Below are 25,124 nucleotides of genomic sequence, written 5' to 3'. Positions count from 1 at the left end.
TTTCAAACTATTTCCTGTAGCCAACCAAAGAGCTCTGGGAAGTAAGAGGGAACATAGAAAGAGCAGTTGCTCAGGGAGTAGGAGGTTACAGTTAGTGTTACATAAAATTGCTAGACAGGCTGCCAAGGTGTAGCATGAGGTAGTTTGAAATGGTATTATGGAAATTTTCCAGTATTAGCCTGTTCTGATCATTTTTTTAACTTCTGTTTTAATTGCTTTTCCTAAAGCAATTTGTACATAACAGCTCTCTTATTCAAGAGATCAACATTCAGTGTCTCATATAACTACACCAAAATATTTTTTAATAGCTGGAATAGTTTATGTGGGAGTAGACAAATATTTTAGAAATTCTACCTTGCAGGGATTATAGACCTTCAGAACTACTAAAACCAGATAACCCTGTATTTAACAGAAACAGTTCAAAACATGAGACAAGCAGTGGCTGGAGTACAGCCTCTACAGCCTCATTAAACAGATGTCAGAGTGATTACTGATCACAGACCAACCCAAAACTCTCAGCAGCCAGGCAAGAGGAGTCACAGCAGAGCAGGGCTGTCCTCCTGTCACACGGGAAGGCTGCACCACCTACTGTCTCCCCTGGGAGGGTGAGGTTCTTGCTTTGAACTCTGTCCCTTCCACTGTGAGAAACTCCCTTCCAGGCACTGATCAATCCAATTTACTTAGAGATTCCACAGCAAGCCTCCAGCAATTACAGGCATTGTACTTCCACAGTAGTTAAAAATCCCCTCACCTTCACTGACTGGAAAGGGCTCTAGGAAAACTGCTTCAAATTTTATCATGCTCCAGTCTTCCATCCTTAAGCTACTAGATAAAAAGTAAGTAATATAATCAAAGATATGATTCTTTCAAATCAAGATCATCCTATACAAATCACTGTCATTATTTGGGCTCTAATTTCATGATCTTTTCTTATCTTGGTTTTGCCAATTGATAAAATGAAGAGTCAGCTGAATTTAGCAATGGAAAACTTTATTAAATACATGTTTCAAAACTTAATACATATTCCTAGTGGAAATTCAAATTTTATTAAAACAAATTTCTTTACAAAGCCAAGTTCGCTGAAAAATAGCAAGGAGCCAGATCAGATTTCATTTCATCACCTTCTTTAGCAGCTTGCTTAGTTTGGTCCCAAGAAGGGAGTCACCAGGTCAAAACCAGATTAACTGAAGAACCATGCTATTTTAACTACTTAGGATTAAGTTTACAAGCCATGTGATTTCTAGGAATCAACAATGATATAAAATAACTTATAAACATAACGAACAGCAGATGAGGGACATTCCACTTTGCATGAACCACACATTTATCAGTACAGAAGACCATGATAGCAGTTACTCCAGAATTAAAATATACATATATTTCTCAAATCACATCCCTATATCAACAGTAAAAGCACATGTCTAGACTCAAACTTTTATAGCTCTAAATTCAACCCTGATTCAATTTAAGAAGTTCTGTATTAAACATTTTTCTCAGTCAACATGAAGATGGACAGTGAAGATGGCATTTAAGAGTAAGAAAGGGCTACCAACAGTTTGGTAGCTAATGAAGAAGCCCAGTAATTGCACACTTTGGTTTCTCAAATATTATTATTTTGCTTTATGTGGCAACAGTTCTTGTTTTCTTGAATAGGGTGAAGCCTCTTCATACTTCCCCCAGCCTTTACCAAGAGGTGTACTAGCAGTGGATGCTACTGTGGATTTCAGGTTAGCCAGCAAACCTCTCCTGGATTTCTGCTGTTTTAACTCCTCTGAAAAGAAATTCTTTTTCTGTTCTTCAAGCTCTTTTTGCAAGGAAGACACTGTTTCTTCAAGCTCAAGAACACGTTTAGCCCAGTTCTGAAGACTATTCATTTCCTGATCCTATGAGGATAAGGCTGTGTAAACTATGGGACCGCTGCATGGTCTCTTTCATGCAGTTAATTTTCTGGTTCACATTATTTTATTAAACCCATAAACACCCTTGTTATTACTATGCCATATGGCCATTCACTACCCATTTCCTCTAAATTACATCAAAGTAATTAAAAACCCAGCAAACTACAGAGCCATCCAATCTAGTTAGAGACCAAGTCCCTAAGAAGCTGATGCTGAAATGCTCTGCCACACTGTGCAAAGAATTGATGATGTTCTAGGAGCCAGATAAAGGTGGCTTTCCTGCCTTGCAATTTCTGAAAGCAAAACTGGCCAAATCAAAACTCTCGTAGCATAAGTGTGCTAACCAGGATGAGTAAATCCTTTGCATGGGCAGAATACAGTGTTAAATACACTCTTTAATCTCTGTGGTTAACAAAATCACCTTCCTATTAATGAGGGATAGGAAGGTAACTTCCAATTAAAAAGTTCAAGTCAAATAATTTTCAGTCTCAGATTTAAACTAAAAAGTATGCAGAAAATAATCTAATGTTCAAAGAAAGACATCACTAAGCAGTTATTATACCTGCAGAGTGAGTTATTATACCTTACAAGTGAGGCGTAGATCCAAAATGCCAAGAGTTGAAAAGTTTCATTTTTTTGTTTAGGAATCTAGTTGATATCTGAGGGTAGATGCAGTAAACTTTAGGAGGTCCCTGCTTTTGAAGGAAGATGTCTATTTCTGTGTTAAACATTTTATCTGCCCATATCTTCATCCAGTTTGGCCACTTCTGGCAGCACCATCAGTATAGCTTTAAAGCCAAAGATCCTTAGGCCTTGTTGCAGTAGCATTTGTGCACTGGCCTTGCTTGCCTCAGCAACATGGCTCATGATGAGTTCTAAGCAGTATTTTCTTTGCTTGACAAGAATTCATGACATCTTTAGATTAGCAGGCTTTGTCAGCAGAGTTACCCCATTGACAGAGTCTATCACTTAAGTTGAAAAATGAGTTTTGTCTTACAAAATTCAGAGTCAAGTAGTGAAACACAAGGGCTCTGAGCTCATAGTTCAGGAAGTTAGGCACAGAAAAAATGCTAACATCAAAACAAATGCTAATTTAACAGTGGTTTTACATGTAAAAAGATGCAGAAGCAGCCAGTACACCTATAGATACAAGCCATATTTAAGTTGTTTTTAAATCATTGACTAACCTTGAGCATGATTGTGTGCTTCAGTTGACTGTTTTCTTCTGCCATTTTTCTGTAGCCTTCATTAGCTTCTAGCAGGGCTTCATTTAGTTTCTGTATTTTAAACTTCAGAGATTTTATAAGCTGAAAATAAAGCCCATACACATGGAAGTTCAGAACAGCATGTTTTACGTTAATTTTGTTTATGACTAGAACAGTCCAAACTGCAAGATCAAAACAAGAAAGTCTGCTTCTCCCAACCTCCTCTGTCCCAGCTCATCATTTCAGGTGATAAAATGCAGTTGGAGCATTCAAAGGCTGCTGTGTTGAAGCTGCTGTGATTTACAGACCTGCCAATCAATAAACAGTAGCACAGATCAAGCTACATCTGGAACAGCCTGCTCCATTTCAGTAAGAGTAGTTCAAAGAACACTTTTGTCTCATTAATACTATTCACATTGGAGAGAAGTTACCACAGAAGACCTCACCTTTCAGATGGGAAAATTAATGGATTAATCCTAAACCCCAAGAGGCAAAAAATTCTTAAGTAGAAAAATAGATGTTACTGTTAATTTGCTTCTACACAATTGCTAAAAAACTCACACCCTTAGCTCATGTTTAACGGCTGAATGGGAAGAAAAAAGTGGTGAATTACAAGTCACACATGCACTGATCTTAGGCAAAGCAGCAGAAAGGCACTGATGGAATGAACTGAGAATGATTCCTGGCAATAAATGAAGTGAGACTGGTTTAAACCAATCTCATCATTCTAACACTTTCTAGCCACACAAACCAACCAATAACTCTATCCTCATAACAAGCATAAAAGCCAAACTTTCACCAAAATTTGAAAGTGACATGGGAAAATGATGTAGAGCTCTAAAAAACAGTGGAAAACAAATCCTACAGCCATAGCACGAGACATTAAACTTGGTAAGGAAAAAAGTTATTTTTTGGACTATTCTTTCTCAATAGAAAGATATTTAAGTTCACTTTCCATTTACATGGCAAATAAGAACCAGCTGGAACTATTGCTCCAATCCCTACTCATATTTGCTATTAGAGAAAGAAGCAAGACTCATGTCTTCCCTTTTCCCCACATCCTCTTTAAACATGGGAAATTAACTGTATCTTTACAAGAAGATCACTCAAGGAAGAATAAAAATACATACTTTAAAATTATTGTTTTCCATAATTCCCACCTCTATATGGTACTCAGAGCACAGAGATCTTGTTTGAAGAACAGACATATTCACCTTTACTTAAGTTTAGGGTGATAGTGGAATTGAGTACTTCCAGAAAGGACTGCTTTAAGGCACTATTTTGATTTTAGCTCTAAAATCTAAAGTATTACCAGGTTCTATAACTGTTCCCTATGCAGAAGCAGGCAGCATTTCAGGAAGGAAAGCTCTGAGGTCATGGCAGCAATATTTACAATAAATTCCAGCCCAAAGCTAAACATACTTCCTTCCTTCGGCATTCACCATGACTTGTTACAGTAGCAAATGGTTTTACAGGCCAGAATAATGACAGAACAGTCTCTGGCAGAAGTCATCCACAATTGAGCAAGGGTATTTTTTTTTTTTTTTAAATAAGCTCAATGCCCATTTGCAGGAATCTCCATGGTTTTTGTCTGCAATGCACATCTTTAGGCATCGAACCATGATAGGGTTTACAACCATTATCCCCAGACAAATACTAAGCAAGAGCTACCTCTTCCTTCTCTTCACATTGTTTCTGCAATCCTTCATTGGCTCTCTTCAATGTGCTGTCCATAAGATCTATAGGCAAAAGAAGAGTTTGTTTGTTTATATACATTACCAGGAGTAAACTGAACTTTGGATACCCAGATGACATTCCTACCTCGTTCCATGTTATTTTCAGTAGTCGGAACATCCGAGCTCAGACTTCCCAGAGCCAACAGCCTCCCTGACTGTTCATCAAGCTGCCTTTCCAATTGCAGTATTTTCTTCTCTCTATCCTGAAAAAATAAGGGCATATGGTAGAATTTGTCTGCATTTCTGCTTGATCTGATGCATTAGTGCACATCCTTCAATTACACCACACACACGTGTAATTTTAAATTATTTCACAGGTTATGCTTAGGAAATCACAGAAAGGGATAACACTCAGGTCACAAAAACATCTAGGAAGAAGTTGCAAATGAGTCAGCTCTTCCAGTCTGAGCATTTCCAAACTCTATTAAAAGTAACCATATGGCAAAAAGGAAACTTTAGCATGTATGTGCTAAACATTGTTGCAAGTTACCTTGCTAACTAAGGAAAAACTAACTTCACAGAGCTACATTTTAATCTCAAACTCTTTCCCAGTATCTGTCAGATTGCTGGCATGGTATTTCAGAGTGAGAAATCAAACAAGTGGCATCATCAAGAAAAGTTATTCATCTAATTCTGGTTCTCTGAAGCAGCCCACCCAGATTAATGCTGTTGTCTCCCTTTGTCAACTAACCCTTCTACATCTCAGGAATTTCAATAATTTCTTCTCTGACTTGCTACCCAAAGTATCTTGCTCTTTGATTCTTCCCTTATGCAGCCTCTTGGCCAGTATAAGAGCACTATGAAAACTCTTTCTGTCCACTCTAATATAGTCTATAGCTAGGATTTAATTGAACACAGAAAAAGAGTCCAAATGAGGAAAAGAGACAAATTTGAAGGAGATGGAAAAACACAGGCTATTACATAATATGGTGTTGCCTGTCAGCACCCAAATGGAGAGCTGTAAAAGCAGAAATATTTATATATCACAATCTACAGGAGAAACCCACTTATATCTTGAAAGGAACCTGCCTATCCATAGAGTGTGATGGCTTATCAGTTCCAGAACAGGAGACTGCAGTGAGAAAGCTCCTCTGGTGGACACCACAGCTGTTCTATTCTTCCACTAAAAACCTTCTGAAAACAACAAGACCCACAGGGCTCATCTGCTGCCTGGATGCACTTAACCATCTATGCAGAGCTCAGAAAACTGAGTTGCTCATAGCTAACCTGGCTGCATTGCAAAAGGAGTAGCAACTTACTAATGCCAACTCTGAGCAATTCTGCGTTTAAGTACATTCAGGAGATTCAGTTCTCTCCTGCATGAAGTTGGATTTCTCATGAGTTTCTTATCCCACAATGCTCCCACCACCTCCAGACCAGAGATTAGATATAATTAAAATAGCTATCCTGTAACAAATTCCCCATCACCCTTTCAGAGCAGCATTTTAATCTACATCCTATGATCCCAAAGATCTCTAGAAAGCCGGACTCCTGTATACATCATTTCCCTGGGTGTTCCAGCCATTGCGCCACAAAGATAAAGACTACTTGGATTTAACTGAACTGTGCCCTCAAAAATCAAAATGTTTAGGTGTGCACTACAGGTGGTGCCAGAGAGAAGACATCTGTATGCTTATGGTGAGCATTGAACACAGAACAGCAAGGCTGAACTGCGAGTTATTTTCCTTGTTTAGTGTTATACCCAAAATCCCAGAGTGATTCTGTTAAAGAAAAGCAAAATTTACAGTTAAGAGGCTAGAGCATACTTTAATGGCAGTCAAGCCATACCTCAACTTTCTCTTGTTCAGCTAGAAATTCTTCTATGGGAACATAATTCTCTTCAATTTGTTCCATTGCACACATATATGCATGTTTCTTAATGGCCTCTTTATACATTTCAAATTTGCTCTCGAGTTTTTCTTCATAGCTGTCTTTCATATCTTCCAAGCGGTTGCTGAAGAGAACATGTTCGTTATGAACAATGTGTTTGCATTCCAGCTAGTACATGTGACTACATGTATTCAACTGAGCGTATTCAAGTCATTTCTCTAATCAGAAATAGTGAAACAAAAAGACAAGTACTTCTTTCCTTTTAATCTCAATGATCCTACAGACTTGCACCAAAATATAACTTCTACTTGGTATATACCAAAGAAATGCTATAGAAGAACACACACTTAACACCTGTCCAAAAAAAAATTACAGAAATTAAGAAAACCCACCAACATACAACAACAGAAGTGACCACACCCATTTAGAAGTTATATTTGAAACATGCATCCTGGGACCATCTTTCACTTTGGGTATTAGTTTTTTCCATTCAAGATAAATGCCAAATTAATTTTCATAGAATCATAAAGTGGCCTGAGTTGGTAGGGACATTAAAGATCATCTAATTCTCTCATCCCTATCATGGGGAGGGACACTTTTCACTAGACCTTTCCAACATGTCCTTCAAACACTTCCTGGAATGGGGCATCCACAACTTCTCTAGACAACCTGTTCCAGTGCCTCATCACAACCACAGTACAGAATTTTTTCCTAGCAACCAAGCTCAACCAACTCCCACAGTTTGAATCCAGTCCCCCTTGTCCTGTCACTACATACTCTTGTGAGAAGTTCCTCCCCATCTATTATTTCAATACTTTCCATATTTCTGTCAAAATTTAAAAACGTGCCCCATCAATGATGCAGAAAATCACCTCATCTGAGAAAAAACATCAATGCTAATTCATGTGTTTGGCCAAAGGCAACCTAACAATTTTAAAGCTAGTGCGGGGGTTAAACCATAGTGTGCTCAGCTGGCAACTTGGTATTAATTTTTTAAACAATTCAAACAGCAGGAAACTGATTTAAAGAAGAGTTAAGAGGAAGTGAACTCAACTTGAGGAATCTGGACTTAAGAAAAAAAAATTCCTAAATTAACATCAGTGCAGGGTTCATAATTCATAAGATAATTCATAAGGGCACAGTAACTCATAAGATAGTAAACTAACAGTGGCTCATAAGTCATGCAGAGGAGCTCAAAAGAGATGATTCAAACTACCTTAAGCACATGCATGCATATTAACATGACAGTCATGTTTTTGGAAAAATAGCCTCAGTGGGGTACCTGTAACAATTTTCCACATCTCCTAAGTAGTAATAACAAGCCAGGACAAGCTTCAGTAATTGCAAATTCAACAGAGGAAAGTTGAACAGAAAGCAGCATTACTTTTTCACTGTAAATGGGAAGAGGCTGATCTGAACAAGTTTAATGTTTTTTCTTCCCTTTCCTTCAGAGGTTTTGAAATTGTCCAGCCCTGTCTTCTCTAAATAACATGAGTAGATATGTCCTGAATATACACATGTATGCACTTACACCACATGTGTGCATTTATACATGTGGAACCCTTTCAGTCCCAAAGCAGACTGCAATGTGACTTGCCTCCAGGCTTCCTCAGTTTCCAGCAGCTGTCGAAACATTGCTTCTGCCATCTCTTTGCGTATCTTCACCTCCAGAAGGAGCTTGCTTCGCCTTTCTGCAGCTACCTTCTCCTTTAAGTCCTCTGCAGCTTTCAAGAGGTCCTAAATTGAAAGTATTTCAGTTCAAAAACCAAGACTGAAACACTTATTGACATGCATCTCAAACAAAATATTCATACAGGCAGACATCCACAGAGGGTACTTTTTATAAACTTATGTTTTTTTGGGGGTCTGTGCCAAAGTTTAAATATTTTCAAATATAAATTTCTACTGCAAATACATCCTGTGTTCATCTTGATAGTGTCCACTATGAAAAAGTTCACTTCCGTTATGTCATTTAAATATTTGTTTGTACAGCATAACAACATAAAACCTACTTGATTTTTACAGTTTATTGCTATTAGATTGTATAGCTTTGTTTTTAAAATGCTGTGTCTTAACTAGTTACTGCTGTTACTGAAAAAAAGAAAAAGGTACAAAAAACTAAATTATGTTATTTTAAAGATATGTACTGATTCCTTAGTCTTCTTGTTGGGCAATCAGCTGAATTCCAAATTTAGCACTTGACCTAACTAGAAAGCCACAGGGCATCCTTCCACAGCTACAGTGAACTAGGCCACTCTAAGTCTAGTCAGTCTGACACTGAAGAGAAACTTAAACTTCCCATTTGATGCAGCTTTCAGCACATGTCTTATGCTAAAACAATATTAGAACTAACAGGATGGCTTTCTTGGGTGCAGTTCTGAGTAGACATGTATTTACCTCATGACTCAGAATGGTGATGTCCACTTCCTCTTCTGCAGAGGTTTCAGCACTGTCAGCAAAGTCATCTACAGATGTGTTAGCATCAAAGTGCATCATAGGTTTGCCATCACCTACAACTAGCTTTGGTGGAAAATAACCAAAATTTTTGGGCAGGATTTTCTGGATAACCTGAAAAATCCAGAGATGATTTACCAGTGCTGTCGATATTGTAGGTATCAGGATACCAGGAAGAAGCAGCATGAATGCATTGTTGTATTTACACAATATTTAATGATTACATGAATGTCAACAAAAGCTTGCATGCCTTTTAGCAGAAAAAAAGAGAATCCATCAATGTAACATAATTCTTACAGGAACATAAGACTCAAGTACTCTAAAAAGAGTGAAAATGGAAATATTATCTGCTAACAAACTTAGCATACTTGTCTAGACAGGTAGTTTCTCTTCCCTTAAAATATAAGGGTTTTGGTGTAGTTTCCTGCAAAGTTAATGAAAAGCAGAAAATCCCTACAACACTTGCTCCTTCCTGAAACAACAAGATGAGGATTCAGAAATTCATTTTATTTACATAGAGATTTTAAGTAACTATGTCATAGGACAGCATGTCAGAGAAGTTTGTCTCCACAGTACACTCTTATAACAAAAGTCACACCTGAAAAGAATTAGAAAAATCTTCCTCTGAGATCATATTAGACATGCTATTACAGATTTGTAATAACATGACAGAAATAATCTGCAGCTCCAGACTAAAAAATTACTGAATTTCTGCCATGAAACACAGCACAGCCCATCATCCCACTCCCTGCAAGAAGCAGCTTCAGGGAACTTGGATGAGGTTAAGGCCAAACATCAACCCCAAGTCCTGAATTTAATGGGAGATTGAGACAGGGAGCAGAATGAGGCCCCCATATTCCAGGAGGAAATGGTCATTGACCTGCTAGAGCATGTAGACACACACAGGTCTATGAGGCTGGATGGGATCCACCCAAGGGTACTGAAGGAGATGGAGAAAAAGCTTGCCAAGACACTTCATTATTAATCACTTGCATTTAACCAAATAGGAGCAATGCAGTTGCAAAATATGTCATTTAGGCTACAGAAGAAGATGATACTCCTTTTACCACCAACAACTGTCCAAGAAGTTGTGAACAACTCATCTTGTGCAACAGATCTTTAACTGCACCCAGGTTAAGTAATTCATCAAGAGTTTGAATTGAAATCCTGCATTTGCTCAGATATATGGTATAAATCAGTCATATCTGAAAGTGCCCTGTGTTTTACACAGAACATCAGTGGTGTAGAACTGAACAGTCAGACACCTGCAGTTGTCTTAACTTCTTACCACAAATAGGTTTGAAGATGGGAAAGACTGCTAGAAGCCTTTTAGAGAGAGACACATGAAGAAGAACTAATATGAAGAACCAAGAATCCAAATCACACTAAAATTCATACAACCTGATCATTTCAAAAATCACTACTACCAAAAACAAATAAAAAAAAAAAAGCAGAATAGCAGAGAAAGTAGATATACTCTTACCTGTCTGGCTATAGCTGAAAATTTCATTACATGCAGTGTTTCATCATATGTGGAAGTATGCTGATTGATGTTTACAATCATACAAACTTTGCCTTTCCCACAAAAAAATGGCTGAAACAGACGAGTCAGCTTACTCTCTCTGAATGGAATATAGATTGGCTTCATCCTCAGGGAGGGAAAAAAATAAACTTGTGAAAAAAAATAAAAATTTTAAAATTGTGGGCTATTGTAGCTCACCTTAATTCTGTTTCTCTCTTTCAGGAAAGACACCCAGTAGGATGCTCGTATTTTAAGCCGAAGTGATTTTACATCAAAGAGCAAGATCTTTCCTGGATTTCATAGGCTCTCCAATAAACTGAACTATTTAAAAGTAGCATGTTGTATGCATCACAGTTTCCTAGTGTTCCAAGGTAGATATATGACCTGTAGTTAGCTTTTGGCTTGTTCCACTATCAGCTGCCAATGAATCTACTTGTATAATTTGCAGGTGGAAGTGAAGATGACAAAACTGAAGCTTTGCGTACAAAGTGTATTGTTCATATACACACACTAAAATAATGTTGGCAGTTTGCTGCAAATTGCCTTTTTTTGCTCTACACAAAAACCAGTTAAGGAGAACTCTGCAGGTAATACAGTGACATCTATAATAAAGAAGACTTAAAAGATTTTGTAGATTTCTAATTTTCTCTGTGCAAACTACTTGCAGAAATGTAAAGGGATATTTAGTGTTTCCACCTGAAACTTGGCATGTAAATAACTTGTCACTTACTTTGGGTTTTGATTTTGCTTCAGTGCTGCAATGCACTTTCCAAGGATGTGAAGAGTATTATTAATATTTCCTGCTTCTTTTAGTCTCTCTCCAAAGACATGTGTTTTATTGCACCTCTCTGAACCAGCCAAGTCACAGAACGACAACCTGCATGGAAGAGTTATCCAGAACACACACATGAAGTCCTTCCCAGCTCACCTCAGAGCTCTTTGCTTGGCTACAGCAATTATCTGCTGCTAAACTCAGGCCACTGAATTGTCCCTCATGGCACAAGAAGGGTACAATCAGAAAATCATCCTGAATAATCAAGGAATTCCACAAATTTTACTTTATATTAGGAAAGCTGTTGAAATACAGGAAGCTCTGGAAGTTGGATAATTTATGTGACCATACCATTACTCACTTACACATAAATTTATTTAAATAAAATAATTTGTAAGACCATAAACTTTCATACAGCTAAAGTAAGTCCTATACAAATTAAGGCACATATTTCAAGTGTATGAAAGCCTTATGTTCTTTATCCTTTCCAGCACAAGATTAAAAGCTTTTTTCTTCCTTAAAATACCAACTCTGTCATTCACCTAACAGCTGCTGCAAGTTTTGCCAGGGGGATATACTATGATAGAGAACAGCAAAAAATATACAGATGCAGGCATTTTCTCAAGTTATCTTTTCTTGAGAGTATTTATCACAGTAAGATCTGACATTTAAAGGTGTTATCTCACAGTGAGGTATATTTATTACCATCCCTGCTCAGCAGAGACAAGAGAGAAATCAGCGGAAGCTAGGACTGAACTAAAACATTGTGTTACAGGCTGTCTTCATTTTTCTGTGCCAAACTAAATTAATCAGAAGACAAAAAGACACACTTTCCCAAGAAAAGCTATCTAAATGGCTTCAGGCCAGAAAATTAGGCTGCTTCCTTTAAACAATAAAAGAGCAGAGACTTAAGTGTAAGGACTGAACACTGCTCTCACAGGGTGCACTTAACATCAGCATTTTACGTTAATGGAGAAGAGTTTTTAAGCAAATCATTTGATGGCCCCCTCCTACTGTACATTGGACCATGGAACAGTCTGAGATCATGTCACCAGAATTCTTTTGGGATGATAGATTTTAATTTGCATTCTAGGAGCACACCTAATGTGTTGCCACATTTGACCCATGAAGACTAGTCTGGTCCCAAAGCAGAAAGATAGATTGGCATAGGCAATGCCAGCCCTGGGGCTTTCAGCACCAACTGCTGCCCTCCAGCTGCAGAGATCACCCTCTACCAGCCAGACACTTGAATCCTGCTTACCAGGACATATAGTCTGCTGCTGCATAGTCTTACTCTGCCACCACCTCCCCATTATGTGAGAAAATACACATTTTCCTCAATTTGCACACTACTGACAGAGCTGCTCCAGCAAAACCTTAGAGTAAGAGACAGGAAAACACTTCTGTGCTTGTCCCTGTTGAGCTTCCAGTCAGTTTATGTGCTCAGTAGAGCTCTGATTTCCCTCCCAGCTCTGAGAATTTATTTATTTTTAGAAAGTTCAGCAGTTTGGCATGCTTACACCTTAATAATTTTTCCAAAATATTTATATTCTTGGTAATCACATGAAGCTTTCACTTACTCTGATACTCCAAGAACACGTGGCTGATGCTCATCAGTTAGCTTAAGTAGCCTGATGGAAAATATACTGTGACTGAAATGGAAAGAAGTTCTTTTTAATAATCAGTTATGAAAATTAAGCAGTCACTGAAGCAAAGTAAAATTTGTATGCTACAGAAAGCTCAGTGGTAAAGACAGGACAAGAATTAACTCACTAGTTATCTTGGTATATTACTTTTGCAATGCATTCATTCAGCAGCAAAAAAAAAAAAAGCTTCATTTTATGACTTTCTTTTCACACAGGAAAAGGAAAAATACCATGTGAAGCCTACAACCTGTCTTGGAGAAAAACACCAAGCCAGTTCACTGATCAAAAGAAGAGTAGTCATGTAGCAACTTCATATAGAAAACCTTTGGCAGTATCTGAACTCGGCAAATCTGAAGGATTAACTTAGAAACAAATGATGGGGAGAAGAGAATAAGTTCTAGTTTTACAGTCCTGTAGTTTTGCCCACTTCAATATGCACAGTTACTTGTTTGGTTTTAAACTAATTCTGTTTTCCAGAAAGGTTGAGTTTGTAACTCTGGTTTAGACAACAATCTACACAGGCAGTAAGCATGTCTGAAACCAAAGAGAAAAGTCACAAAACCAGAAGTGCCCAGTTTCTCTGATTCATCAGGAAGAACAGCACACAAAATTCTTTAGTATATTCCTTAAGCAGTGGGCATTCTAGGCATAAAACTCTGTAAGAAGAGCATGCAATTTAACAGCAGCTATCTTTAGCTAATACAGAACATAACTCTTGCTTTTTACAGAAAAAAAGCAGGCTTAGTAAACACTATGATTGTATTAGCTAAAAATAAAACATGGCCCTTTCACACTTAAAGGGCAAATTATTAAGAGGTCATTAAAATCAAGAAAGGAGGCACTTTCAATAGACATTATATAACCTTCTCTATTTCTTCTCACTCCATCAAAAGCCAGATTCTCCCTGATCCCGGCCCAGAGCTGGATAAAAATGTAGGGGTTTAATTCTTAAGACACCAAGTAAGCTCAGCTTGAACACAGCAATCCAAAAGCATCTAGAAAATCTAGCAGCACTGCAAGATACAACACAACCTGATCCTTCCTATATCCCCCAGTGACAGGCTCCAGGTTTCCAAGAATTATACTGCCAGTTATGAAAGATTAACCAGCTTTTCCTGCACCATCCTCACACAGCCATTCTCACTCAGCACCACTAGTATTTGCCAAGATGCACAGCCCTGCTGGCACTGAAAAATGAACGTGATTTGATTTTTTTGGTTGCCCAAAGACATGAATAGCAATCTGAGTGCAGCTACTACTAGTCACAGAGTCTCTCCTGGCTTTCTTTCAGAGAGAATTTCATAAAAAAATGCAGAATAATCAAGGGAAGTATTAAACTATTATTGAAGAGTGGTTCATTTCACACATTCTGAAGTGCTCTCCCTTCCCCTCAAAAGGGACAGAGTATGCTGATAATTACAGGAACAAACCTTCTACTTGATTGCTCATTCATTCTGGTGCAGGCAAAACTTCGGTTCTTGTTTCCTATTTTTAGTAGTCTGCAGGCTTCTTCAGTGCTCTGAACCTGAATCCACTTTAAATCTGCAAAAAGAGATCCTTTACATACATTTCTGATAATCAGAGAAATTCTGTGTAACTGCCCAGGTCATAAAACAGTATTATTACCTTTAATGTAACAATTTCCTCCTTGATCCTCACAAATTCTTAAGACTCTGCGCCTTTGAGGTTTTGATGTAGACAAAATACTCAATAGGTCGTACACATATTCATTATAAATTTCACAAAAGGAAATCCACACAGATGCTTGTGTTCTTTGGTGCATATTAGTCGTATGAACATCAAATGGAACAAAGTTCTTCTCTGCTAACCCAAAACAGAGGAAGAGTTCAAAGATCAGCTCATTGACAGATGTTAAATCAGTATATAGAATCCTCTAAAAGGACCTACATAGCCTGCTAAAGGAGAAGGTTTAGATACATCTGTATTGTACAGTCAGATAAACAGGAATAACTTCAGCTTTATCCAAAAATGTCCAGACTTCTCCGCAGTCATCTGTTACAAGAATATGCCCAAGTTCTAAGCTGGTGGCCTCGCTTTATCACAGACTTTCAGCAGTTTATACATTATACTTGCAAAACTAAGTCTCCCTCATCTCCCCAAAAGGAGTGAAACTACCAAAATATTTTTATATAGTTGTGCTTTCTCCAGAGGAAGACAAAAACATGGTAAAAACCTATATATATTTACTTTGCAGTATAGTATAGGGATTTTTTTTATCCATTGGCAGTAACCCACTAATATTTCTTAATTCAAATTATGCTTTTCCCCACACACAACCGTTTTCCACTTTACCTAGGGAGTTAGAAGGGTGATTGTCTGAAGTACAGTTAGAAGAATCCAACTTCACATCACAGAAATTTGTTATAGCATTTGAGATGCTCTCGGTCTCCTTGAGAAAATAAAAGAGTATTAAATCCACATGAACAGATGAGAAAAGCAGAAGTTAAAAATGATGTCTGCATGATTGTTTCTTGAGTATTAGAGGTCCAACCACAGCAGGGATCCTCTTCATTGTTTGTGAAGTGCCAAGCAGGATATGGGACTGACACACGTGGTATCCCTTCCATGCATGTCAAAAATGCAGTGGAATTTAGAAAACCCAGTACCATGTTACTTGTGCATGTGATAAGTTTTTGTAAAGGTATTGTGAGAAAATGGAGTGGATTAACTGTTGCTCCACTGCTTTTCAAGTGAAATACAGAAGAGAGCATGAAGAAGACTGCCTAAAAACAAGTAGGAATGAACAGGAGGAACTGACATTGTTTGCCAATAACAGAAGCTAACATTTAACAGGAAATACAATAACAGGTGGGAAAAGGAATGCACATAAAGCATCTTTTAATCCCATAAAAAACAGTGTTTAACCCCATGAAAAGAACGAGGAAAGGGAAGAAAGGGAGGGTATGAACCACCCTAAGCAAGAGTTGTTGCAGCAGTACTGCACACAGAACATAAACAGTACTGCTGCAGTAACTCAGAGCAGTTAAAACTGGGAGAATGAAGCTCTTTCTCACTCTATCAAGTGAGATATGTAAACTGAGCCTGGGAAAAGAGCCTACAGAAATCCACATCAACCAAAGCCAAGCCCACCAAATCGTATCTGCTCTCAGGTTACAGCTGAGGGAGCATCCAAACAGTGATGCTATTCATTCACAAGCTATCAAGAAGCACAGCTTCAGAACTGGGGATCATTGAGTTATCCCTGTGCAAGCATTGTAACACACAAACTGGGTCCTGTCATGCAACAGTTTCCTGATTCATCTTCACCTGTCCTTCCTGATGGTGAAGCATTGCTCTCTTTGCACTGCAGTGCATCAGCATCTAGATCACCTACTGCAACATTCAGTTACCAAGCTTCAAGTAAGTCAGACTGATTTAATAGAAGGAAATATTTTTATAGAGTTATCTTCAAAATAAGATATTGATCTTTTGTTCCAGACCCTGGGCTCCTGCCTGTTCCTCTTTTCAATGCTGTAGCTTCCGTAAAATTTTTGAAGGTATTTACTTACTATCCTCCTAACAATCTCAACTTTTCTTTAAGATGCCCTCCTCCTCCATGTGCATACACATACTCCGAGACACTTGCAAAATAAATATGTAATCTTTCAAATCTTTCAGATTTTTCATCTGAAAGATGTTTCCTCAAGAATTAATCAGACTCTGACTAAACCAAGTTTTGGGTTGCAGGATTTAAATTAAGCAACAAAATTTAATGTGAAACTTAACATATGGATTTGAATCACAAGATATTTTGTCAGGGTTAACTGGAGCACTTAAACAAGGTTAGTGTTAAAGACCACAGAAAAAAAGAAAACCCAATCATTATTTCTGTGCATCCCAGAATTACTTTAGAGTTGCTTTGAATGATAACCAGCTGAGCCTACTGCATTCTGGGATTAGATGCACAGAACCACCGTTCAGGGGAAAATGTTCTGAGCAAAAGAAATCTGACAGCAAACTGCAACTGGTCTTAGAAGTATAAAATAGTCCCAAGTACATGGATGCCCATTTTCTGGTGAGACAGTTTCTTACCATAGAAACAGAAATTACTAGATAATAACAGGAGGGTTGCCACAATAAAGACTTCTCTATTCTACCTACAGTCTTCAAAGATCAGCCTTAGTCACATACTATCCCTTAAGGCAGACAGGAGTCCTTTTAGAACATTGATTTTGTGGCATCTCACTCCACTTGCTGAGTCAGAAAGCTTCTTTATGCAATTATACAAAACTCAGGTTTATAAGACTGTTTTTAAGACTGGTCTTCCACCAAAAGGGACTCTCCCTGCCTTCTTCACTGCCTCTGCTAAGACAGTGCCATCATCTCTCCTGAGCTAGTCCAAGCATCTGAATGACTGCACCAAGATCCAGCCTGGGAAGCCGACCTGCAAGAAGAGCCACTTAACAAGAACCAGGTTTTAGCTAGGTCAGGTAGCTCTCAGACTTTTCAAAGGCTACTCTCATCACAGTGTCAGAACTGCTCCTCTAAAGAGATTTCTCACTAGAAATTGAGATTTGGCTTTCTGATGATTTTTGGTTTGAACTATGTGCTGCAGAAAGTTCTTCCAGTTTACCCTGAGCTCCAAAAACAGCCAATTGTCTTATTATTCCAAGGTTAACCAAATATGCATACTGTAGATTTATATATATATATATAAAGAATCAATAGTGGAATAAAGACTTTTAAAACTTTCTGTCTTGCAGAACAGCTTTAAGAAGAATTTGGACACTGACCTCTTTCAGTGATGCAAGAATAGCAGTTTTTAAGGCTTCTTCTTGCTTAACTTGTTCATCTTCTAGTTTCTTAACATCGTTGCTCAAATATGGTTTGAAGTTCATCTTCAGGTAATGTCTTCCTCTTATGTGTTTAAAAATCACATCAAGTGAGCGAGGTAAAATACCAAGATCTTTTGAAGTCCCTTAAAAATATTAAAAAATTAAGTGTAAACATTCATGTAAGCTGGTCATTGGATTTGACTCGGGTTTTGTACATGCAAATATTTTATACCTTGGATAGTGAATGTCTTGCCTGCATTTGTAACTCCATAAGTAAATACCAGTCCATTCACTCCATTAACATATGCTCTTATGATATCTTTCATTGAGCCTTCAAAAAATTCACTCTGAGTAGTTTCTGGTCCAAAGACCTAGGATAAGGGAAAGAAAGAAAAAAGAAGTGATAAATGGCACAAAGAAGTTTAATAAGCCAAAATATTAAGTAGTGATTAGACATGACTGATTTTTCAGAGCAAGCTGGGAAGGAGACAACACCTTAATCTCCTGTCTTGCCTGAACCCCTTCTGATTCAGTGTTTTCTGTTGGGTTCTCACAGGATGCCTACTTAATTCTGAGAGGCACTCAGGCTTACACTCATTTTTTAATATTTTCCTACTCCTAAAATAAACTGCTTAGAATTCTATTGAGCACATGCTGTTCAGGGGACACTTTCAAGAGCTCTGCTGGTGATGTAAAACTCCCTCCTCACTCTTCACCAGTTACCCACAATTGATGAGAAAATCAGCATTACAAAGGTTTAAATAACTCAATCTCTGGAACTGTTTATCTTTTGGAACTGTAAGAACAGAACTTCTTGCAGTAGGCAAAGCTAAGAAATTTGCTTTCAGTATAGAAGGTTTAAGCAGTTAAGCTGCTATGCTTTCAAAAGGAAGTACCTAAGTACATGCTTACATAAATTCCTACAAACATAAGGTTTCTGAGATAAAAGCGTCTGCAGGAACAGCAGAAGCACAGTACGTTTGTGCCTACAAGGTGTTTCTGTAGCATCTAATCAAAGAAAACCACAGACCTGCCAAAGAAGCTTCTTTGTCTCATCTAATAGACACCTCCATTGTAATACAGCTTTCCTGACAGCTTATCAGTAATTAATAAGCAGGTTTTTTTAAAAAAAAGGCAAGTATCACATATAATTAAAATAAGAAAAATCACATTGCATGACATAATAAAAAATTCAGCTTTCATTGTAGTGAAAAAAACAAAACCAAAAATTTGAAAGAATTTGGCCTACCTGAGAAAAGGTGAAGCTGTGCACAGCATGACCAATCCCTCTTTCACTGTTTTTCATTGCAGAAGACTCTTTGGGTGCATTAAGAATTACTGTCTGCGCATCTTCAATAGTTACACAACCCTTAAAAAACAAGACAAGGTAAACCAAAACACAACACAAAGTTATTCAGGAAGAAAGCTATCTGAACAAAACAAAAAATGAACACCCCCTCCAACAACCCCTGAAAGCCAAGTGTCTTCACCATTTACCAGAGCTACAAGAAGTCCCACAATTTACCTATGTCATCTCAAAGCATGTCACTATAGAGGCATCCACTTCACAAGAAAGCCAGAGTAGACAAAGTCAAGGCTCAAGGCAATCTTTTGGGGTTTTCTAAGAGGTAAAAACTTTTACTTGCATTCCTTCCAGCAATTTTCCTTGGGAACATTTTCTAAACACTCATTTTGTGATTGTGACTTGCAAAATCACTACAAAAATAAAATCACATAGAAATCTATTGGTTTTCCACATCAGTCATTTTCAGTGTGAAACAGACTACGAGCAGAATTAATGAAGTAAATTAAGTCTGAAGCATTATCCTTTGATAAACAGTGTTACCACTAATGAAAGAAACTGAATCAGTTTCAGGTAACTTTATTGCTATTCTCAATTAAGTAAAGGTGAAATACAACTACCAAATACTTATTAGCTAGATAAATGTAGGATGCAGTGTTAAAGAAAAATTTATTTAGGCTACCAAAGATGCAAAGTGAACTCCCAATATAGCTTAACAATGTCTTGATGCATCATCTGAAAGGATTGGTTGTAACTTAATCAGACATTTATGTTCAGAGACTGGCCAGAACTTCTAAAGCCAATAATCCATGTGTGGTATGTACGTAGGAAGTACCGCTGTTACTTGGAGCCTCAATTAACAAGTGTGATTGTTAACTGATATAGAAGCTCTATGCCAGTAATTAACTGGTACAGACCTCATAGCAGCCTACAGCTTGCTCACAAGGAAATGAAAATGGGCAGGCACTGATCTCTCTGGTGACCGGTGACAAGAACTGAAGGAATGGCCTGAAGTTGTGTCAGAGGAGGTTTAGTTTGGAAATTAGAAAAAGGTTCTTCACCCAGAGAATGGCTGCACACTGGACAGAATCCCCAAGGAAGTGGCCACAGCCCCAAGCCTGACAGAGTTCAATAAGCATTTGGACAATGCTCTCAGGCACATGGTGTGACTCTTGGGGCTGTCCTGTGCTAGAAGGGACAGAAGATGGACTTTGACTATCCTTGCAGGTCTCCTCAAACCCAGCTTATTCTGTGCTTCTGAGAAGCTCTAAGAAACTGCTTTCTGAATTTAGACCAATCACCTCCTCACTGTGCCAGGCTCTGAACCTATGTAGCCTTCAACATTTCTCCCACATCAGCAGGGACAGGAGTGCTGGTCAGATGTACTAAACCCTAGAGAGCTACAGAATAATCCAGGATCTGCAGCATGTGCCATCAGCTGCCACCAAGCTCATAGCAGCCTGTGAGTAGAGGCCCAAAGCAGTCAGACCTGCAGAGATGGAAGCCAGCTGGTAACAACTCACTCCATTTGTTTCCCCCAGCTAACCCTGCAGGTAAGTTGGCAGGAGCTGGACCATTTCTGGCACCATAGACATCATTTGTATCCAAAAACCATAACTTCTTACTTTCCCACAGGTGACTCTGGAGAATTGCTGACAGGAGTACAGAATTTCACCCAGAGCTCTTAAGCTTTACTTCTATAAACCATTATTTCTATAAGCATCAACTGATCAGTTAACCTGCTGATTGTCTTTGTTTAAAGCATCAGCCTGTAACTATAAGAAATAGGTCTTGGGTTCTAATTTTTCTTTTTTTTTTTCTTTTTTTGTGCCACAGATTTGGAACAAAGGTGCTTTTCCGAAAATTATGCATGGCAAGGAAGAATAAAAGACCTAAAAATTAAATTGATCTGTTTCATTTAACAATTAGGAAGCGGGGTTAACTTCACTGTTTTGTGTGGGTTTCTTCCATTTATGACCAAGCATTTTCTTCTTGGATTCAGGTGATAGTAAAGAAAGTAGAAAACAGTAAAAATGTTCAAGATCTTTCAATCATTCTGTTTTTGGAGGCTGAGAAAAAAGCCTTAATCCCAAGCAAAACAAATTCTACAGCTAATAGATTGGAAGATCAACTACTTCAGCCTGAACTACTTGCAAACAAAAAAATTTAGACAAACATCAATGTTCACTTTTTCCTCCCTGCTTTTAAGAAATGTCTCACTCCAAAGAGGATTGTACTAAACTCCTGAAACAATTTGATTTTGCAAATCAATTTACACTTGGAGCCAGCTCAGACTGTGGAATTTCCCAAACTGGAAGCACTGTGGAAGTACACATTATTCAAGGAGATCTAAGAAAAAGCAAAGGGAAGTTGGGGGCAAGGAGGGGGGAGGAATTATCCGAGTGAAAACAATACAAGGTTCCAACTCTGGTAGATCAAAAGCAAGAATGCATTTTCTAAAAACAATTTGCAAGAAGCAAATAAGAACTAACATTAAATCCTTCTTAGAGCTCTTCAAGCTGGCCTCTCCTCAATCAGACAGCCTGCAAAGACAAGGGCTAAGAGATGATATAGAGACCTTGTCCTTCTCAGGACAGACAGCTAAAGGAATTCTTCACATCAGTGACCACAATGAGGGAGAGAGGAGCAATTCTAAGTGTTTGTACATGTGTGTGTATAAAACACTGAAGCATCTGAATCTGACAGTGTAGAGGTTACAGAATATTTTGGATGGCTGAGCAAGAAGCCACCAGGATGAGGTAGGAGATTATTCAAGCATTTCAAAGAAGCTTAAGGGTCAGATACTCAAATTATGCCTAGAATTGCAAAATCTCTTCCATGGAACGCCTCTGTATCTTGAGCACTACAGAGAGTTGACACCAATTTTTAAATAATGTACCCAGTGAAACTTTGAAGAGCTACAGGTGTGCATGTCTATATCATACAAATTATTAAAAGTCATGGGGGTGGAAAAAAAAATTGTGCATCTATCCATCCAGATGCCCAATAATTCCACATAAGGGCAGTACATGGCTTATGGAAAAAGAAAGTTCTGCCTTACAACAACTATGTGTTGTTCAGGGGAGGAAAAAAATTTTATTTCTTAGTTCTACAACAAACCTGGGATTCATGGCTTTCAAGCTCTGCTATAGAAAAGGGCCTCACTCTCAAGAAGACTTTCAAAGGCTCATACACCTATTCATTAAAAAGAAAATACAAAACACCATTATAATTGCCACTTTTTAAACAGAACAGCCCCAAATCATATCAGCATACCATCTGACACAGTGTTTCCTATTTTATATAGATGTCTTAAATTTTCCTTTCATGTCAAGTTCCGACTCCAAGCTTTTATTTGCCTCTTTCCCTTCTACTGTCCTCAAGTAACCCTTTTCTTGTGGGCTCCCCCACTCCCCTCCCTTTAGCATTCTTTCACGACAAAACCAGTATTTTGATTTTAAAAGAGCACACTATCAGAGGCACAAACTGCAGTGCTTCCACCTTCTGGCCTCCCGCTGCACTGAATTCAAGCTGTGTTATCCTAACAGCTGCTGCACAGCACTTTCATTTCCTATGGAGCATTAGCACTGACTGACACATTCCTAGCCTCAAGAGACCACTTCCTTACCACCATCCCGGCACCAGACCCTCATCTTCCTCACAGTAACAAGCAGGAAACCATTCTCAGTTGCTCAGGTGGCCTTTTCCATCCCCCAACAGTCTCCCCTCCCATGTAAAGCAATAGTAGCAGGGAGGATTTTAGAGGGATCCCAGCACTCCTTCCTTTCTCAAGGAGTTTTGGTCTTCACTTTGGCAACATTTCATTCAGCAGATGGATTTACCAGAACTCTCCACAGCCCTGTCATGACCAGCAGCACTAATCAGACAAAGCAAAGTCACCTGAGGAAAACTCACCCAGGAAACAAATCCCTCTAAAAAGGCAGAGCTGGGAATATTATCTTCTGCTTGAGCACAGCAGAGCATTATAGATTTTTATTTCCAAGCACCTAATCAGCTTTCACATCAAGGATCCATGTATTTTTTAAAGCTTATTAAAAAGAGCAGTACCATCTCATTACATTCAAATTTTACTGAAGTCCTTTACTTTTTTTCTCGAAGTATAGCTCATCAGATTGCATAGCATTGACCGTGTATCTGCATTTGGTGCTGGCTATGACCCATGTGACATACAAGAAATAAGCAGAAGAATCAAACACGTCTCAGGGGAAGAGGAGTACAGCAGTTCTTACCAAAGAAGCATTTATTAAAGCTTAAAAAAACCCAAAATACAACCCAGCATCACCAGAATACACCTTGTAAAACCAATCCACACCTGCTGTTCCTCTGTATTAGGCAATACTGTTGACTCCAGGGGTGAAGGTTTATCCTCTACACTCAGAAAAGAAACCGATTCCAACACATCACATACTTCCGTGGGAACATAGTTTTTCCCCTTATCAGCCATCGTTCTCTGCAAAGGAATTTAAAAGGGGGAAAAAAATTTAAAAAAAAGCAGCCCATCATTTTCTGAGAGAACGGACAAAAATACATACGGAGCATGACAAAGATGGGGCCAGCTCGTATATAAACAAGCACTTCCGAGGAAGACAGGACAATCTAGAGAAGTTTGGGGAGTACGACCTTTAAAAGAAAAACCACCCGGCAGGTTATACTCGGAAACACTCAAGGGAAAGCGCGCTAACAGCCTCAGCTGGGCACGGCTCTCATCCACCTGCAGCCCCCTCCCCGGCAGGCTCAACACCCGCAGGCACCCGGGCTAAGGGGCACCCGGGCGCCCGATCCCCATCCCGCTCCCCCTTCCCGGGAGCGCCGCTACCTTGGCGCGCGCGGGAACCCACGAACCGGGCCCGCGCAGGGGTGGGGAGGGCGTTTTGGGAGGAGAGGCGGGCGCTGATTGGCCGAGAGCGGGGGAAGGCGGGCGCTGATTGGTCGAGCGCGGGGCAGCGGGGAAGGCACGGGCAGAGCTCCCTCGGCCCGGCAGGGGGCGCCGCCGCACAGCGCGTGGCAGTGGAGCCGCCGGCTCGGCCGGGAAGGAGGGAGGGAATGGGGGCGGCGGGATGGAGCGGAGCGGCGTGGCTCGGTACGCAGGGTTTGCTTATCGTCCGTAGTAAGGCACGGCAGTAAAGAAGAGCTTTGAGCCGACAGCCAGGCGGCGAGAGGAGAGGGGTGTTCTGCCTGGCAGAGGGAGAGGAGGAGGAGGGGAGGATGGGCGGGGGAGACGCGTGTACCTAAATGTTTCCATCCGAGCGGGTTATATAAAGTTAGCGTGGGTGTTACGCAACCGTTCCGGCGCTGCCGCGGTGTAGAAGTAGAAAACGAAGTTAGGAAATAAATAAAATCGCGGACCGTGCGGGTCACGCGGAAGCCAGGAGTGTGCAGGTCAGGGACGGCGGGCAAGGCGGGAGGAGCCTGGAGGAACTCCGCGGTCCAGCGCCTTCCACAAGCTAAGGACCGAGCCTCCCGGTAACAAACGCAAAGCCCTCCTGTGTGAGCCGGCCTGTTCATGCAGTAGACGGGCAGCAGAAATATCTGCACAGGGCGGGACCCAGACACAAAGGTACAGTTGCATCTGCGTTTCTGAGTTGGAGACAAGTGAAGAGATGACAAAGGAAATTGGTCCCTGAAGTGCCGCAGCTGAAAGATCGGTGGGACTTCAGGTCGTTTAGGTGTGTTTAAGAGGCGCCCAGCAAGTCAGAGGCACAGCCAGATGTAAGCAGATACAAAACCTTTCCAGTTTTGGAAGACAGAAATAGCACCAAACCTAGCCTAGATCCCTCCAAGTGCTTTCAGTCACAGGGCTAGTCTGGTAATCAGGAGGACTACTTGTGTACAAGTAACTAATGTCAGGGAGTGCAAAGTATCTCCATGTGCTATTTGTTTGCCCATTTATTCCTGTAAAGAGCAACCCATATAATAAACAAGTAATTTTAAAACTACAGCT

At 39.4% G+C, this 25,124-nt stretch overlaps 1 protein-coding gene across 1 annotated transcript; it reads right to left on the bottom strand.

Moving 5' to 3' along the window:
* Positions 1 to 1,059: 1,059 nt before the first annotated feature.
* On the bottom strand, positions 1,060 to 23,627 carry LOC121356865 (kinesin-like protein KIF20A). The gene is made up of 18 exons (XM_041473726.1): positions 23,496 to 23,627; positions 22,283 to 22,357; positions 19,109 to 19,228; positions 18,092 to 18,230; positions 17,818 to 18,002; positions 15,377 to 15,473; positions 14,690 to 14,887; positions 14,494 to 14,605; positions 12,998 to 13,069; positions 11,376 to 11,522; positions 10,607 to 10,772; positions 9,067 to 9,237; positions 8,267 to 8,406; positions 6,628 to 6,793; positions 4,925 to 5,042; positions 4,775 to 4,842; positions 3,086 to 3,205; positions 1,060 to 1,883 (listed from the first exon to the last, which is right to left on the bottom strand). The coding sequence occupies exons 1-18, from the start codon at positions 23,625 to 23,627 to the stop codon at positions 1,611 to 1,613; spliced, it is 2,499 nt and encodes an 832-aa protein (XP_041329660.1). The 3' UTR covers positions 1,060 to 1,610.
* Positions 23,628 to 25,124: the final 1,497 nt, after the last annotated feature.

The sequence above is a fragment of the Pyrgilauda ruficollis genome, unplaced genomic scaffold (assembly GCF_017590135.1).
Source record: "Pyrgilauda ruficollis isolate IOZ18807 unplaced genomic scaffold, ASM1759013v1 scaffold30, whole genome shotgun sequence".
Lineage (NCBI taxonomy): Eukaryota > Metazoa > Chordata > Aves > Passeriformes > Passeridae > Pyrgilauda > Pyrgilauda ruficollis.
The sequence above is the reverse complement of the archived record's forward strand: the minus strand, read 5'-3'. Positions and strand labels throughout refer to the sequence as shown.